General features: G+C 29.5%; 1 protein-coding gene across 3 annotated transcripts; it reads right to left on the bottom strand.

Moving 5' to 3' along the window:
• Positions 1-1,665: 1,665 nt before the first annotated feature.
• LOC111037566 (nuclear RNA export factor 1-like) lies at positions 1,666-17,029 on the bottom strand. Of its 3 annotated transcripts, none has more exons than XM_022320215.1 (14): positions 16,576-17,029; positions 13,427-13,652; positions 7,613-7,697; positions 7,465-7,545; positions 7,258-7,362; positions 7,024-7,180; positions 6,753-6,952; positions 6,584-6,690; positions 5,775-5,811; positions 3,070-3,320; positions 2,813-2,993; positions 2,579-2,755; positions 2,000-2,517; positions 1,666-1,802 (listed from the first exon to the last, which is right to left on the bottom strand). In XM_022320215.1, the coding sequence occupies exons 1-14, from the start codon at positions 16,778-16,780 to the stop codon at positions 1,709-1,711; spliced, it is 2,424 nt and encodes an 807-aa protein (XP_022175907.1). In that variant the 5' UTR covers positions 16,781-17,029; the 3' UTR covers positions 1,666-1,708. The 3 variants fall into 3 exon arrangements, with proteins under 3 accessions (XP_022175907.1, XP_022175909.1, XP_022175908.1); XM_022320217.1 differs by having other exon boundaries at positions 1,709-1,802; positions 13,427-13,648; positions 16,576-16,879; XM_022320216.1 differs by having other exon boundaries at positions 1,713-1,802; positions 2,230-2,517.
• Positions 17,030-17,283: the final 254 nt, after the last annotated feature.

Here is a 17,283-nt window from a genome sequence, read left to right as displayed (position 1 = left end):
CGGCGTCGCTCATTATGGAGCCGGACGAAGAAATTCGTCCGGCGCATGTTTTGCTGCGCCATTTAGAGGGTGACCGCAATCACCACTTAGTTGCTGAATGAAGTAATGCATTATCACCGAAATAATTAGAAAACAATTTTTGTTCGTGAACTTGATTTACATAAATAAACTTGCAGCTTTGTTATGCTACTTGTCTAGTTGGTTTTTAATTGAAATAGTATTATTATATTATAATCAAACGCATCAACATTCAACACCCTAGCGTAAAATTAATTTATGTAGCTTGTGAAAATCGTAACTTTATTGTAAATCTCTAACCTCTATAAGTCTATAATATTGTACCAAAAAAATCCTTGAACAAAAAAAATAATTTTTTGTAATAAAATTAATATTCAAATAGATTTCCAAATAGTTAGGTTCGTTACAGTTATATCTTATATTACTTAAAATATGTTTGTACAAAGAAAAACTACGTTCTGAAATGAAATATGCAAAAAGTACATAACTCAGGTTGATACTTTATACAACACAATATTTGATCAGATTTGATTCATCGTGTGTGCGATGTCAATTAAAGTCGGTTTTTAGTTATGTGTTATAAGTTTATAACTGATAAGCAGTGCTGGAAAGTTACAGCATTTGCTAATTATTATTTATTTTTGGCTCTGGCAGATAGTGCCACTGAAACTCATGTCAACATTATGTTATAATTAACTCAAATATTAAATTTGAAAATTCTGTTCTTTTTTTTTGTACTTGGATTATTTTAAAAATGAGGGAAATATTTTATTCCTGTTTTAAATTTATTGACCAGTTGTCCGGAACACATTATTATTATCATGTTTTGAGACAGTCAGCCGCTCCAAAACTCAGACGACATTTTAACAATATTTAATACGTGACTCGCGCTGTAAATATTATCACATTTTCTTATTCTTATACTCAAGGCGTAGGCCGTGGGCACGTCCGAGACGATTACAGACGGACGCAGCATCCGTGGGTACGATACTCGTATCAAGGGGGCCAGGAGAAGTAGAGGGAAGGCCTCCATTTTCAGATGTGATTTGACCAGACAAGCCAGAGCCCCATCAGTATTTTGCTCCTATTAATTTGGAGTTAGAATAATTTAGAACAGTGAATTATTTGGACTTAGAAAAATGTTCAAGTCAAACCGATTATTTTCTAAACACTTAGAATCATTCTCAGAGTCAAATATTTTAATACAGTGTAATAGTTTACCAGTTAAATTGTAAGTGCCTACATTTAAATAATACATTAAAATTATAAAACATTCAATGGTACTCAAGCTAACTTCAAAAAGTACACCTCATCCTCTTCCTTTCAGCAACACCTGTAGTCCCCACTAGAATATTTTTTAAGTTGCTCATGCAAAGATGCAAATATTAATTATTTATCATACTTTAACCATGGCAGTTTGTTAGTTCAGAATTTATTATATATAATATTTCTAAACTTTAAATATAAAATAATACAGGTTATTAACTTAGTATGTAGTAACATTTTTAAAGCAAGCTACTAATACATGAAATAGGTGGGTAGGTGCTAGATGTAAAAGATTTTTGAATGTGCAGGTAAAATACTAAAAGTACAATAAGTAATTATAATAATTAAAACTAAAAAGATCAACAAATATATTTAAACTTCTTCTTTATACAATATAACACATAAAATAATAATTTAATCTTCATTAGTGTTTATATGCTATTGGAGGAATATTAGATTTTAGTTGTAAATAGCACAATGTAGCTTTGGCGAAATCCCAATTATTTTCGACTAAGCACCTAGAAAAAAAATTTTAAAAAAAATTATTTATAGTACAATAGACCTTCTTAATGTTTTTACAAAATGGAATTTGATAAAATTTATTTTAGTTAAATGTTCATAGGAAAGTGGATAAACAAAACCAAATGCATTTTCATAGGTAGTCCAACAATATTTTAATAAATACCAATTAATGAATATAATACATGTATCTTACTTTTTTGACCATTTATTGTTCATTCCTGACTCATTTGAAAACCTCTTAATCATTAACAATTCGTTATTAGAATTGCCAATATGATTTTTGGTGGAATTTAAATGCATTTTGGTTGATGTTGTAGAATTTTGTGACTCTATTAGTTTTGTGTTGGGTATAGGAAATGATAATTTAGGATTGGACATGGGACATGATGCATTTAACTGTTGAGAGTTAAATAGGATACCAACTGTTGGTGCTGTCTGTTGTTGGTGAGATGATTGCAAGTTCTGTATGATAGATGTCTGAAAATCAGTTTGACAATCTGATGTTTGCTGTGCATTCTTAGGCGATGAAAACGGAGAGAGTTGTTTAGACAAAAAAGATGTCGATGGTGAACAGTTGGGTATGGTTGTCTTGAAACCTAAAGTCGACAATACGTCAGGCAATGTATCCTCTATTTTTGTTTGTAAACTGTCTCTATTATATGTATTATTTGCTATCGTTGGCTCAAAAATATAGAATCGCTTTGTTGATTCCTAAAAATACACATTTATAATAAACCTTGTTAAAAAAATAAGACCAAAACCATTTACTTACTGCCGCCAACTCGGAGGTGACTAATGTTACAAACATCATGTCACTTAAAATAATCCAACCATTTACAGCTGGCACTAAACAGAATATTCTACTAAATGATCGAAATACTTGATAATTGTGGTTTTCATTAAATTCCTCCGCAAACACACCGTTCACTATAACTTGAATTATTGTAGACTTTGGAAAATAAAAATAGTTTTAAAATTAAATTAAAATAAAAACTTAAAGACTTACACTTGCAAATGGTACATCAATTATGAACGAACCAAAGTCGTGTTTGGTTTTGGGTAACTTTTCAAAAATGCTTATTATATTTGCTTTACCCTTGTGTACAAAACTATTTTTATTTTTGTTCAGGCCGGATATCAACAAATTTTGACTATTTGGCGTGTAATCCGCCAGATTACCAGGGTTACTAAAATTCATAATGATATAGACAATTAAATTATTAGTCATGAAGATCTTATGAAATAGGATTTTCAAATACATACCAGTTTTTTAGTAAACAACTGGACAGTGAAAATGTGGCATTTTCATGATATACTTCCAATACCATTTGCCTTGATATTTTATCGTCATACTGTTCATAGAATTTTTTTAGGAATAATTCTACTAAAGTCATTAATGGATTTGATTGTATTAAGTTACAGCTATACTGTAGTATTGGGTAACTATTTCCCAGGTTGACTGGCATTTTCCACTTAGGACTAACATTGGCCAAAGAAGGTAAATTTAAGTTATCCTGTAAAAAGGAATAATATTACATCATAACTTCTAAGAAATCTTCTAACCCAAATTAAATGTAAATAACATTATGAAATTTGTACACCGGTGTTCTTTTTTTACAGATTCATTTCTTTTTTTCAACTGAATCTTTATTAACCTTTATTTGGTTTTTAAAATATAAATTGGCAATTGTATTTAGCATATTGATAAATAGGAGACTATGTTAATAATTTGTGTCTAAGCCAATTTTTTTTTTTTAAATATCTTAACTTATCTTATTATTTTAATAAATTCAGAAAACATTTATAATTTTTATTTTTCAGAAAGTAATACCTTGATATTATAATATTCCAATTTATTTTTGTCTATATATTATACTATGTAAACATTTTAGTTTGACATAAATTAAGTCTATCTGTTGAAGTAGGTAACTTGAACTAAATGAAAAATTTAACGAACTTGAAGATATTAAATTAATTGGTAGTTAATAATTTAATTAGTTCTTCACAAATAATTCATACTGGTACCAAAAATCTAAAAAAAATATACACACAATATTTTTTTTTTAGATATTATCCTAAGCTTAAATGTTGACAAAATTAGATTATAGTTATTTTGTTGTAATTCAAAATTTTTTTTTTCAGAGATTTTAACTCTTATGTAAATAATTGGTTAGCAGAATTTTGGTCCTATTCAGAAGGTTCAGATAATGTTTACTCCAACAATGTTAGTCCAATCTATATTGTTCTATAAACTTAAGGTCAGAATACGCAATAATTCAATACATTTTTTGTCTTATTTTTGAAGTCCAAAAAATAATAATAATAATCCAATACAGTTTTTTTTTTTAAAGTTCTTGATAAATTACCAGATAGAAATGCAATTAAACGAATGCTAAACTTAAAACACTACAGAATGAGACCTCTTATACCACGTCATGTTTTTTTTTTTTTTTGAAATGGAAATTCACTATTCCTTATTCCCTTCTATTAATTAAAAAAATTTTACTAACAAAAAATTATAGTCGAAAATTACATAAGCCTATTATAGTTTAACACAAGTCAAGATATTTTGAAAATTTTATGGTGTATAGAAAATGCAAATATAAACACTCAGTAAAAATTTCACGTATCTAGGGTATTTTTTTTTAAGCTACATCAAAAACCAAAACCGGTTTATTTGAAAATAGGTTTTCCATAAAAAATTAGTATTTCTTTAGTTTTTTGTTTGTTTTTCCTGCTGCTTTTGAAATTTATCAGGAATTAAATTAAATTTATAAAATGTATAATTGCTATCAACTTTTGAACTATTATTGCATTTCCAAAGTTTGGTTTGAATAGGTTCATAGTATCAATAGGCAATCGCTTAAGAAGACACCATACAAGCATTTGCAGTCTCCACCTCACCTTACAAGCTTACAACATGGCATATTCTAAGTTCACAATAATACATTTAACTCTGTAATTTCTAAATTTAGAGCGAATTTACATTTATAAAATTTAAAAGCAAAAATGTTATCTAGGGCATCTCTGAGGATTTTATTGATATTATTATTTCTAAGTTATGGTAATTTAAAGGTAAACAAAAAATGTACAATTGTACAGTATATAAAAGGTCATAACTTACTTATACATAATAATATCAATAAAATTCTCTGAGATGCCCTAGGTGATATTCTTGCCTTTAAATTTCATATTTTTAGAAGAGGTAAATTCTCTCTAGTTTTAGAAATTACAGAGTAAAATATATTATAATTATTATTATAATAATAATTGTAAACGTACAATTTGCCATTTTGTAAGTTTGTAAGATAGAGACAACAAATGCCAGTGTGGTGTCCTCTTAAAATTAATCTAAATGTTTTAAGAGATATCAATACCGACCATTTTTAAGGAGTTCAAGATAGACAATTTTCTATGTCTGCGGCATATTTGCCATGTCTGGTCAAATAAAATGAGTGCATACTGCGTAGTAAATGATCATTAGTTGAGTGATTGTGTAAAAAAAATAATTATCTGAGTCTGCACAGTGCACATCAATAACACCAATTTACAAGCTAATTATAAATGTGTCTTTTAGTGAAACACTGAAACATAGTTTGGTATTTTCAATAATATAACTTAATGAGTGACATTATAGTATGAACACTTATTATACAAATTGAAGAGGAGAAGTTTATCTAGGCCAGTATATAAGTCGATTTATAAATAATCCATAAATACTTTCAATTGTTATTTTTAGATGACCAAGTCACTAAAAGTCAAATACTATATAGGTACTAAAAAAAGCTCATGTTCAGATAATATTTTGAATTTTAAACAAAGTAAGATATGTTTACCATAATTATATTATTCTTAAATGACAAAAATTGTCATAATATTGTAAAGCTAGATCTATTGAATCATCTATCTAATAGTTTTTAACGTATAAGAAGTGTAATAAGATAAAATGACATCAATTTTGAACTTACCAACTTGATTAACATAGGAAATAATTTTTGTACATCCCTGTAACAATAATAACATATTATTTGTATGACAAACAGGTATAAATGGGACAAAATAAACCACAACAATAAAACAGTTATCTAATTCTTTTTTTTTAAGTTATCATTTTTTAAAATTAAAAAAATTATTTTTTGTAATAATCGTTTCCAAACAAATTGTGTTGAACTTTTTTGTATTCGTTTGACATATTACCTTTAGATACAACTTTAGTGCCAGGGTGTAAATATAATTATGGTAGTGAGGTTGTAGGACATTTCTGAGGTACCTATTAATATCATCATATCATCATAAGGTCTAGAAAGAAGAAGACGTAAAACAGTGAAATATGCAATCATACTTTTAAGTTAAGAGTGCTGGACAACTACTATTTTGGATATTAGTCATTGGCTTAGAGTATACAACGGAAAGGTATTTTAGGATTTATCAAGTGTCACCCACAAGTGAATGATGATGCAACAGAGATAATTTGATTTAAAAAATTGAATTCTGTTTATCACACAAGAATTATTTTAGTTTATCTTAATTCACATTGAGTTAATGCACATCAACAATTGTGTATAAATGTGGTAAAAAATATTTTTAAACAAGGATTTCATTCATATTATAAGTTGATTTTCACAAATCAATCAATAATAGTTTTACCAAACAATAAATTTAAGGCAATAAAAAATATTAAAATAGAATGTATTATACACTTTTAAAAAATATAAAAACAAAAAAAATTGAGTGTATTGTAAAAAACAAAAGAATTGTGTCATTTATATTTGCTCACCGTCTGTAACACTCTTTGTCCATTGAATTGCATACTGGATTTCTGGACAAATTGAGCACATCAATTGTATAACCAAAGAGACTCCTTAGTTCATTTAAATCAGACAACTGCAACAAACATTATTTTAGCATATTGGTCCAATAAAAGCAAAAAATATAGAATACATTACTTTGTTACCAGCTAAATCTAACACTTTCAATTCAGGGAACAATCTACGTATCCATATAAGCCCTTCACCTAAATATATGCAATTGTTGGCAAGATTCAAACAATACAAGTCATGCTTGGTATATTGGGCAGCCATATTGAGTGCTGCCAAAAGAACGGCTGGTCGATTTAATGGTACAAAAAGTTGATCATTGGTAAACACTAAAACAAAAATAAACTTTTTTTTTACAACAATTAACTTAACAGTTAACATAAAATAAACTTTTACATACGTGGACAAGCATAAAATTGAGATAAATCCAAAATCTTGGTACTAGAATTGTAACGAATCACCATGGCCTTCATCATTTTCTCTCTTGCTTCTCTGGATATTGGTGTGAATGATATAAGACTTCGTTTAGGTAAATATGGTAGGACCTTTATAGTTAGCTATATACAAATGTTGTATATTAAAATATATTTCTAAAGCTCAATCACACACCTACAACTGAGCAATTTAAACTTACTTTTTGATCATCTCTTTGTAATATCTTACGGCTAGTATTGTGCAATGCTATAGCAACTTTATAATCATCAACAAGAAATCTTAATGAGTTATCAGAAGATTGTTTCTAGAAAATGAAAATATAAATATTGAGTATTAAACTGTTTTACAAGTATTGTATGAAAACTTATATTAGAAAGAGTAATTAATATTAAAATAGCATAGGTACATTGTATGGATAAAATAATACTGGTGAGATATGGATTTTAATTTTGTCCAATGCTTCATCAAATTCTTCAGCATTTGTCACCTTAAAAACCAGAATAACTATTATTTAAACACATTGTACAATGGGTATATTAAAAATTAGAACTTACAATTATTGAATACCAACCAGTTATACTTTCTTTTACGGCGTAAGATGAGTTTTTTAAGTTGCTAAGACCACCACGGCTACCATTCCTGTCAGAAAAATATATAACATTCAATTATAATAAAGATGCGTAATTTTTTTTTTATAAATACTTATTGACAAGAGTGTAGGCAAAGGAGAATTTTCACCCCATCTGTAGCTAACAAATATATTTATGTTTAAAAAAAATTGTTAATAGGAGTTAACATTTTAAAATACACTTAGTTGAGCCCCCCCCCCCTGATAACATTTTTAGCTATGCTCTTGCCTATTAATGGCAATACATTGAATACTTTAATACTTAAATCAGTTGGTTATCAGTGGCCGTCGCGAAAGGTCATTAACCGCCGTCTCTGCCGGTGACACATATTATTACGTAATAAGCAATCTGCATAATCCCTTGAAGTGGTGGCTAATGGCTATCGTTACTTACCTCTATCAAACTTATGCGAAGACGATAACGATGATAATATGAGCTTAGTAACTCAAAGTGACGATAAAGTTCAACAACACTGAGGTTATTAAAAATATACCACCTATATATATGCACACAATATAAAAGATTTCGAAAACTTTCATAACACACTAGGACAAACGATTACTGAAGAATTTTTGATCACCTAAACAAAAATGCTTGAAAAATAAATTAGTCATCAATCGATGTCTATAGATTTGTTACGAAAATATTTGACGAATCAGAAATTGAATACCACACCTACCAGTTTCCATCGGAAGAACTACTCTCTGAGGAGTCCATATTTAAAAAGTTAACAGATTTGGATTTCGGTGTAACCTCCGTCACACGTTGCAAAATCGATCTAAATGACATATACCTTTTGTTGCTGTCTTACCATCTAAATCAACCAAAGAATGTTTATTATTTAGACTTTAATATTGTGTCATCCTAGTTGAATCTAGGAAACTTACAAAACGTATTCCACGATGTGAACGCTTCTCGCACACAAAAAATAGTGGCATCTCCTACCTAAATGTGCTAAATTTTAAATGCGCCAGTGACCAACATTTCACCCATGTGTTAAGGACAAAGACACTTCTCTGAAATGTGTCAACTACGACAAAAGCATCCAGTTAGCTATAGAGGGTGTGCAAATTATACTAACTTAATAATAATAGAAATAATTTATTAACATTTCTTAATCACCACAATATAGATATGGCTTGAATAACTGAAACTCACTTATCAAATCACCGAAAGAATTAAATTCCCCGGCTACAAAATACATCGTGTAAACTGAGTCACACAAGTTCGTGCTATGGGCTACGCCAGTCTTAGGAATCTAGGACGTGTCCAGTACCACTCAAATTTGCGGAGGGAAGCGTCCAAATACAAAGCCTTAGTTTCAATATAATTATTTAACAAGAAATGCCTCTAACCGTTCGAGTGTCTGGAAGCCGGAGCAGTTTTGTTAAAAGGATGTTACATTGGCATTTGTTGTCTCCGTCTTACAAGTGCGTAACATAGCAAATTTACACACGGCAGATCACGTATGGTAGGCGAAAAGAAGACTAAAAAAATAAACACACCAGGGAAAAAAGCGCACGGAGATAAAAGACCAAGGGAGTACCATACAATTGTATCATTTTAAAAATATTTCGTTGTTATAATTCGAAAAAGCATTCAAGTGTACACGAATGAAGTAGGTTATTCATATTTTTAAGAACTGGAAATTTACCATTTATCTGTACTTTTTTTTGACTGGTTAATATATACAACCTATATCGGTAAGTAGTAAATACTGAACTATATAAATTAAATTAAATTAAATGTAAAAATGATTATCAATAATTGAGTAATAAAAATTTTATTTATTGACAGGTGATCTATTGGTATGTATCCATTCCCCTTGTACTAAACTTGAGCAACTAACTAATATTATAGGTACTACCTACTGTTTTGTATTGAATTATAATTTATTTTTATAGTTGTGTAATTTTTGTATAAATGTACAGTAATCTATACAGATACTAGGTAAACTATATAAAATGAAATCGCTTTCTTTTGTTCGGGATAAACTCTCAAAATACTTATTCAATCGTAATGCAGTTTTTTTTAAATCAAAGAGGACATCACAGAAGAGGTTTTAGGCATAAATCTCGTAGTCCGAATAAGTTAATAAATAATTAGTTTTGATTAATTAAAATAAACGTGTAAATTGTATACTTATACCTTTTTTTTAGTAAGAAATAGTCGCTGACTGAAAATAAATAACAATCAAACTCGATAACCACAAATGCTTCTAGGCAGGTCGGTATCGACGGAATAATAAACAATTATTATAATTAATTAGTTTAGCGGAAAAAAAAAACAATTAATTTTATCGGAGTATCTATAGATACTCATTAGTATTTATAATCAATAGTGTTATATTAGTTATTGGTAAAAAATAACTAATAACTATCGAATTTTCACAAATTGCTTGTTAAGATGGTTGAGTTGCACTTATAGTCTTTTGGCGTATCCACAGTCAAAATAAAAAATATTATTCATGTTAAGTATTTACCTAACGTGGGGTACGACAATAATAGTATGACATAATATAATATAATATCCTACCTGATAATATATTGCTCGCATTATAACAAACGAGTCTCATGTATAAATTTGGTATTTTCAACGTGCAACGAAATGCACGGGATCAGCTAGTGTACATAATATGTACATAAGACTGATGTTTTTTTACTGTAAAGGTTCTATATATCATTAACTACCTAATTACTCAATACAAACAATTTATAATTATATATTATAAATGTATAACTTATAACACACTATAGTATGAATATTTGAATCTTTTTTGGTGGGCTTTTTCTCCGCGATTTATCACTTATAGCTTGGTTAGTTTAAAAATTAGAGTGAATCATCCTATTCTGAAACATGATGGTAAGAACATTATCTGAGTATGAATGTTGGTTTTCAATTTTTTAGAAAATTATGAATATACCATCATATAGCGTAAATTAAAAATGATCATGACTCACTTAAAAATTGAACTATTGTAAAAACTAACATACAAACACAGATAATGTTCTTAACATCAAATTTCATTATATGTCGATTCAATCTAATTTTTAAACGAACGAAGCCACACGCGATCTTCTGAGCGTAAATTTGCCATGATAGACCAATTATATGGTCGTAAGTGCTTATCAACCACCCAATCGTAGAAATGTAGAATGCATATCGCTGATTACGATAAATTATTGATCCTACACAATTTAATTATAATTGCCGGAGACCTAAGCTCTAAACACGCTAATTGGGGCTGTGGTGTCAACAACCCGAACAGTGTCATACTTCAAACTTTTATTGCTAACACACCTTACACAATATCTGCACTAAATGAGTACCTACTTTCCTACGGACATTAATAGACTACCAGATATCTTAGTTTTTTTATTAATAAAATTAAACTCTGACCACATGACCACATACCAGTAAAAATTACAATTCGTCTTCACAATCTTATCAGTCCAACAATTCGTTAATTAAATGTTAACTTATCTGGAATATATTCTCTAATCAAGTAAGCTCAAATTTAATAATACCAAAAATTATACTAACGACCCAAGTAGTAGCTGATAAAATGTTCGAATTTACAGTCATTGCGGAAATCGCGAAGCGTACCCTAAGCCCATGCAACACACAATACAGAGAACATCGGCTTTTACCACAATATATGAGTATATCTTCCTTAATTCAAATCAAACACCATATCACTATTTGGCAAAACAAAATAAATACAGCAAATAAAAAGTCATTAACTTACTAAAGACGTGAAAACGGCCCTACAAAACTACAGCGTCGTCACCTATAACAACTATTTGTCAAATAGGTATACACCCAGGTGATTCAAATTTATGGAAGGCGACCAAGACTAGACTATTGAACCAAGAAATAAACATATTTCCCCCCTCTCCGTGCACCAAATCAACTATTGATATCCGAAGTAGACAATTGTAACGTTTTTTTTTTGGAAATGTTACACAGCTCATTTTCTACCAATCCGGGCAATCAAATAATTGATATAAAACATAAACGACAGGTCCATTAAATCAATTAATTTATCAATCGGTCAAAGAACGTATGAGTTATGTTACACTAAATGAAATTAAGCTGACTATAAAAAAAACTTAATAAAAATCTTAGGGTCACAACCACATTACCAACCCCATGTTTAAAAAACTTAGAACTCGTCTTTAAGATCTCATTATTTAAGTTTTTGCTGCACCTTGGACACTTCCCACTCAATTGGAAGATAGCAACAGTCATTCTTATCAAAAACTAGGAAAGGACAAAACAAATCTTGATAACTATAGACCGATAAAAGTTTATTAACCTCCTTATCAAAAATATTCGAAAAAGTTATACACAGTAGAATCTAGAGACTAGACTACAAAACTATTTGTTTAGAGCAGATCTCATCCCGAAATTCCAAATTGGGTTTCGAATTTTCGATCTAACCACTTGACAGTAGAACAGATTTTTCATATAACGAAACATATCAGTACTTAATTTGAAAATCACAACCATACCAGTGTTGTATTTATCGACGTATCTACAGCGTTCGACAAAGTATGGTCACGAACGTCTTTTACACAAATTAAAATTCTTCAATACACCAAAATATTTATTTAATATTATTAACTCCTATTCATATAACAGACAATTCTCGGTCAAAATAATGACTATTTCCGACCTACAGCCCATCTCTGCTGGTGTACCTCAAACCTGTCTTATTCGATATTTTCATACCTAAAATACCACAATCACCACGTACCAACATTATCCTTTTCACAGATGAAACAATTTATAGCGAATTCCGTGATCTTGAAGCGATAACAAACAACCTACAAGATCACCCTTAATATACTTTCAAAATTGTGTAAAAGTAGAAAAATTCAAATAAACGCTTCAAAAAGCACAACAGTTATAATTAGCCAACGTCGCTATTCCAGTCACTTCCACAAGTTCAAAGACGTCTCAAACGTGGCCATATACAAAATCTTATTAGTTAATTATTACAGTATTGTCAGTATTATTAAATTATAGGTACGCCTAATTTTATTTACAAATTATATATGATCTATAATCTATATATATATATATAGTATAATTATTCTACTATACTTACACATATTTAGGTTTAAGGGGATTCGATACCGTCATTTTCTGTTTTTGTCTAACACACGCGTGACATAGTAATTTAGACGTGTTTTTTGCCAAATATGATTACCAATTGATCTAATGAAGCGATAAGAATTCTAAAAACAGATTTGAATTTTTCGTCAAGTCTACTTGAAATCGACTTTCCTACATTTATGATTTTTTGATTTTAACTTCTCCGAAAATTGAAATACAAAAATTTTTAAATGCTCTTTTTTAATATGACATTTTTAGGAATTTGGGGGTCAATATCAAAAATGTGGGAAAGTCGATTTTAAGTAGACTTAACGACAAATTCAAATCTGTTTTCAGATTTATTATCGCTTCATTAGATCAATTAGTATGTTTGGCAAAAAACACGTCTAAATTACTATGTCACGCGTGTGTTCGACAAAAACAGAAAATGACGGTATCGAATCCTCTTAATGTCAAATCAACCTTGGGTATCATTAATAGTGTTATATTATTAATTTATATTATCATGTTAAAATTGTCAAAAATTACCAACTCTGTAAATATCTGTAGATATAGATAGCCTACAAAAGCTAGGATTGTCTTATTATAATACAATTTAAAAAAAAAATACTTAAATACCTTTGATGAATATTATTTCTGGATGATCCATTATGTTTTGAAAATTCAACATCCAACTGATTTTGAACGAAGCCGGTTTCATTACCCCAGTTTTTACAAATAGTTTTATCACCATAGTTGTATGGTTTGAATGAAACCTTTTGATTATAACTTCGACGATATTGGTAGCATCCACTTCTTTGAAGAATGTCAGGTTTTGAAGTGGAATTATTGTTATGTTCACTATCTAAAAATTAGTGTCATAGATTGCATAAATAATTAAATTTGGAACATAGACTAAACATATACAGGGTGATTTTTTAAGCATGCTCATCCGCCATTTTCATCATCCATATTTCTCTTTAGCACTTGCTTTAATAGTGGATACTCTAAAAGTTTCAAGTACCCACAGAAACTTTTAATTCAAAATAACATAAATTATTATTCTGGGATATTTAATATGTAATTTTGTGCACATTTGAACATAAGAAACTAAAAAAAAACCAGTTTTTTAATAACCCTTAGCTATAAAAGTTAAAGATTAAAAAAAATTGTATTTATAAAATTATTTGTAAATGTTGAATGATATGATTTTGTCAACATTTGAACTTTAAATGCTTAAAAAAAAATCGTGCAAATGTATTTTTAATATTTTTCAAGTGATATTGTAAATATATTAAATCAGGAGCCTTGTATTTCATTTTCAAGCTTTTTGACCCAACAAAATTGTATTGACATTTATAGAAAAAAAAAAACATTAAAATAGAAAATATCCGTAAACAGCTCATAACGAGTCAAAATATTTTTATATTTTGTCAAGTATATGAATAGAGAATACAAACAAATGGTGCACATTTCAAGTATCTGCAGCAGTTATTGTTTTTTTAATTACAACAAAATAAGAAAATCGCTACCTACATAAGAAATGGAGAGAATATCAAATGTTGTTAACACTTCTACTTCAAACGCTCATAAAAATTTAATTTGACTTTCCAGTAGAATTTTTTTTTTTTTGATTAAGGTATACAAACTTATAAGGAATCCTGTATTAAAACTTAAAATCTTGAATATAAAAAAAAAAATTTTTTATGAAGTTTTCACTCAATATAATTTGCAATTTTTCGTGATTTTTATGAATTTTGTCAAATTCTCAATTCAAACACTCATAAAAAATATATTGTGGATTTACGATCAACTTTTTTTTTTAATTTTCAATAATAACAACTAGGAACCTTATATTATATTTTCAGGTTTTTTGATCAAGCGAAAAATTTTTTATCGACATATGTTTACGAATAATAATCGAAAATATTATACGCCTATAAATAGTTTAACACGAGTCAAAATATATTGGGAATTTTTTTACTTTTGACTTCCACCCAAAATACCAACTAGATTCACTTTCCTACTAGAAAATATGCTGTTAGAGAAAATCGAAGCACTTTTATTGTCTCATAACGTGATGATAGACATAAAAAAAATATAAATAAAAAAAACACACATCATTGTAAAGTCAATATATTCATCCCTCCGCTCAGAATCTAAAATGTATAGTACATTTTATTTAGTAATTTAGTATTTACAATATAAATTAGTAGATAAAATAAAGAAATAAATAACAAAAAAAACATCATAAGTCAACATTTGAATGAATGTTTAAAAATAACCCAACAATATTTATTTATACTGTTTATTATAGATTATATTCCATGGAATTATTTATATATACCTAAATAACATAATATTACTCCCTAATATTTGTTTTATATTATTTTCTCTCAGCCAATTAGTTAAGTACCTATATTTATTTATAAGTATATAAATGTACACATTCTTAAATGGGAATAGGTATTCCTATTTAAATATTAATTTAGTATTTACAATGGTATTTAGTATTTACTGTTATTTTATTCCAAAGAGCCAACACACATCAATAATATTGTTAGGTACTGCATAATGTGCTATGACGTATTGTTACACTTATACATTTTAAGTTATACCTATAAAAAATAACCTTTGTTTCATAATTTAATAATATTATTACATTCTGTTAAATTGTTTTGCGTCTTACCACGTTTTCATACTAGATTTTTTAACCCTCAATGCAAGGGTATAAAACAAACCGGAATAAATGTATCAATATTGAGATACAGAGATTGATAAATATTTTGTGAAAACTAGTTAGGACTAAATCCAGTTAATTTAAACTACAAATCGATAAGAAACGAGTATATATTTTATATTTTTCTTTTTCTTTTTCTTTCATTCTAAAGTTAATAGGGTATCTATGTTTAGCTGGGATAAAATCGAGGATAAAATCAAACATGTTGAAAAGTCTATCTCAATACTACGAAAATTTCTATTCTTTTTTCAAAATTCTTATCGCTTCACTAGATTACATAGGAAAGAAAGCAAGCCTAAATTACCATGTATAACGTGTGTTTCACAAAGACAGCAAATCTCCTTGAAACAAAAAAGGAGAAGCTGCTGGTTCCGAGGGAGAAGCCATTGTACACACATATTTACATTTACAAGAATATAATAGTTTTATTAAAAAAAAAATTTCGAAAAATTGAAACAGCACAAGGTAGCAATTGACCCCAAAACCGAAACTTCCCGTAACAATGTCAGCATAGTGAATACTGCGTAGCGTGAGCGTGGCAAATTTGAAATTTTTTAGAGGTCTAACTTTGTCTAGTCTAATATTCTACCTACTCACCAAAAACTTGATTAGAAAACGTTATACGGACATTTGTTGTCTCCGTCTTACAAGTGGATAACATCCTAAAATTTAAGCTTAGCAGACCACGTTTAGCTTCGTAAGTTTAAAAATTAGAGTGAATTAACTTCTTAAGAAATTTAAAGGTCAGATTTTATCTAGAGCGTCGTCTCATGGGCTTTTTTTGAACTAACGAAACTAAACACGATCTGCTGAGCGCAAAATTTCCTATGTTACGCACTTGTAAGACGTAGACAACAAATGTCCGTGTAAAGTCTTCTTGATTACTGTCTCATCATTATTTAACTGTTGCAGTAAATACTAAAATACTATACAATTACTACTAAATATTATAATCTTAACTATCAAAAATGCTGAGGCGGTCGACTGCGACTCTCGATTACCCTTTATGCCTATCCACTGTGCTTAGTCTATTAAGATCAATACTCACGTATGCGGATGTCGTAGTTCGAAGACAGTTCGCGGAGGTCGGTGTCGTGTCGGCTGCGACGATCGGTGTCGGGTCGGCTGCGGCGATCGGTATTGTGTCGACTGCGGCGATCCGTATCGTGTCGGCTGCGACGATCGGTATCGTGTGGGCTGCGGCGGTCGAAATCGCGTCGTCGACCCCGTCCGGTGATGGCTGTGTCGGCCATCAACGTCAGTGCACGAAATACGGACACGTGGAAAACGGGCTTCGAAAGTAAGTAGCTTGACACATATAAACACACTATAGCAATAAACAATAAACTTGGTTTTTTATATAAAAATAATTACTTATACACAATGAACGGTATAGAACAATAAAGACAATAAAGACCATCCACTACCTGTAGAAGGATATCTCTAACTGCGGTCGATGCCGACTGTGGCACTGTGTTAGTGCACTAAGCGAGCAAGCTACCGAGCCACCGAGCCGAGCGTGGAGCCTGTTGATAAGAATGTTATAAATAAACGATTATAATCGGTATTGCAGTATTGGCGGAATCGAACTGCGGGCGAGTGCATGTAGCGTGACAAATGATGATTAGTGGAGGGGGTGACGGAGACTCGCGGTCCGACCATAATACCATAGTATCAGTATGGCCTCTTTAATATATTATAATTATAATTATTTATTATTATTATAGTATGGTATAAATTATAATTCTATATTTAT

Source organism: Myzus persicae, unplaced genomic scaffold, assembly GCF_001856785.1.
Source record: "Myzus persicae strain clone G006 unplaced genomic scaffold, MPER_G0061.0, whole genome shotgun sequence".
NCBI classification, from domain to species: Eukaryota; Metazoa; Arthropoda; class Insecta; order Hemiptera; family Aphididae; genus Myzus; species Myzus persicae.
Note: the sequence above shows the minus strand (reverse complement) of the source record. Positions and strands in the feature narration are given on the sequence as shown.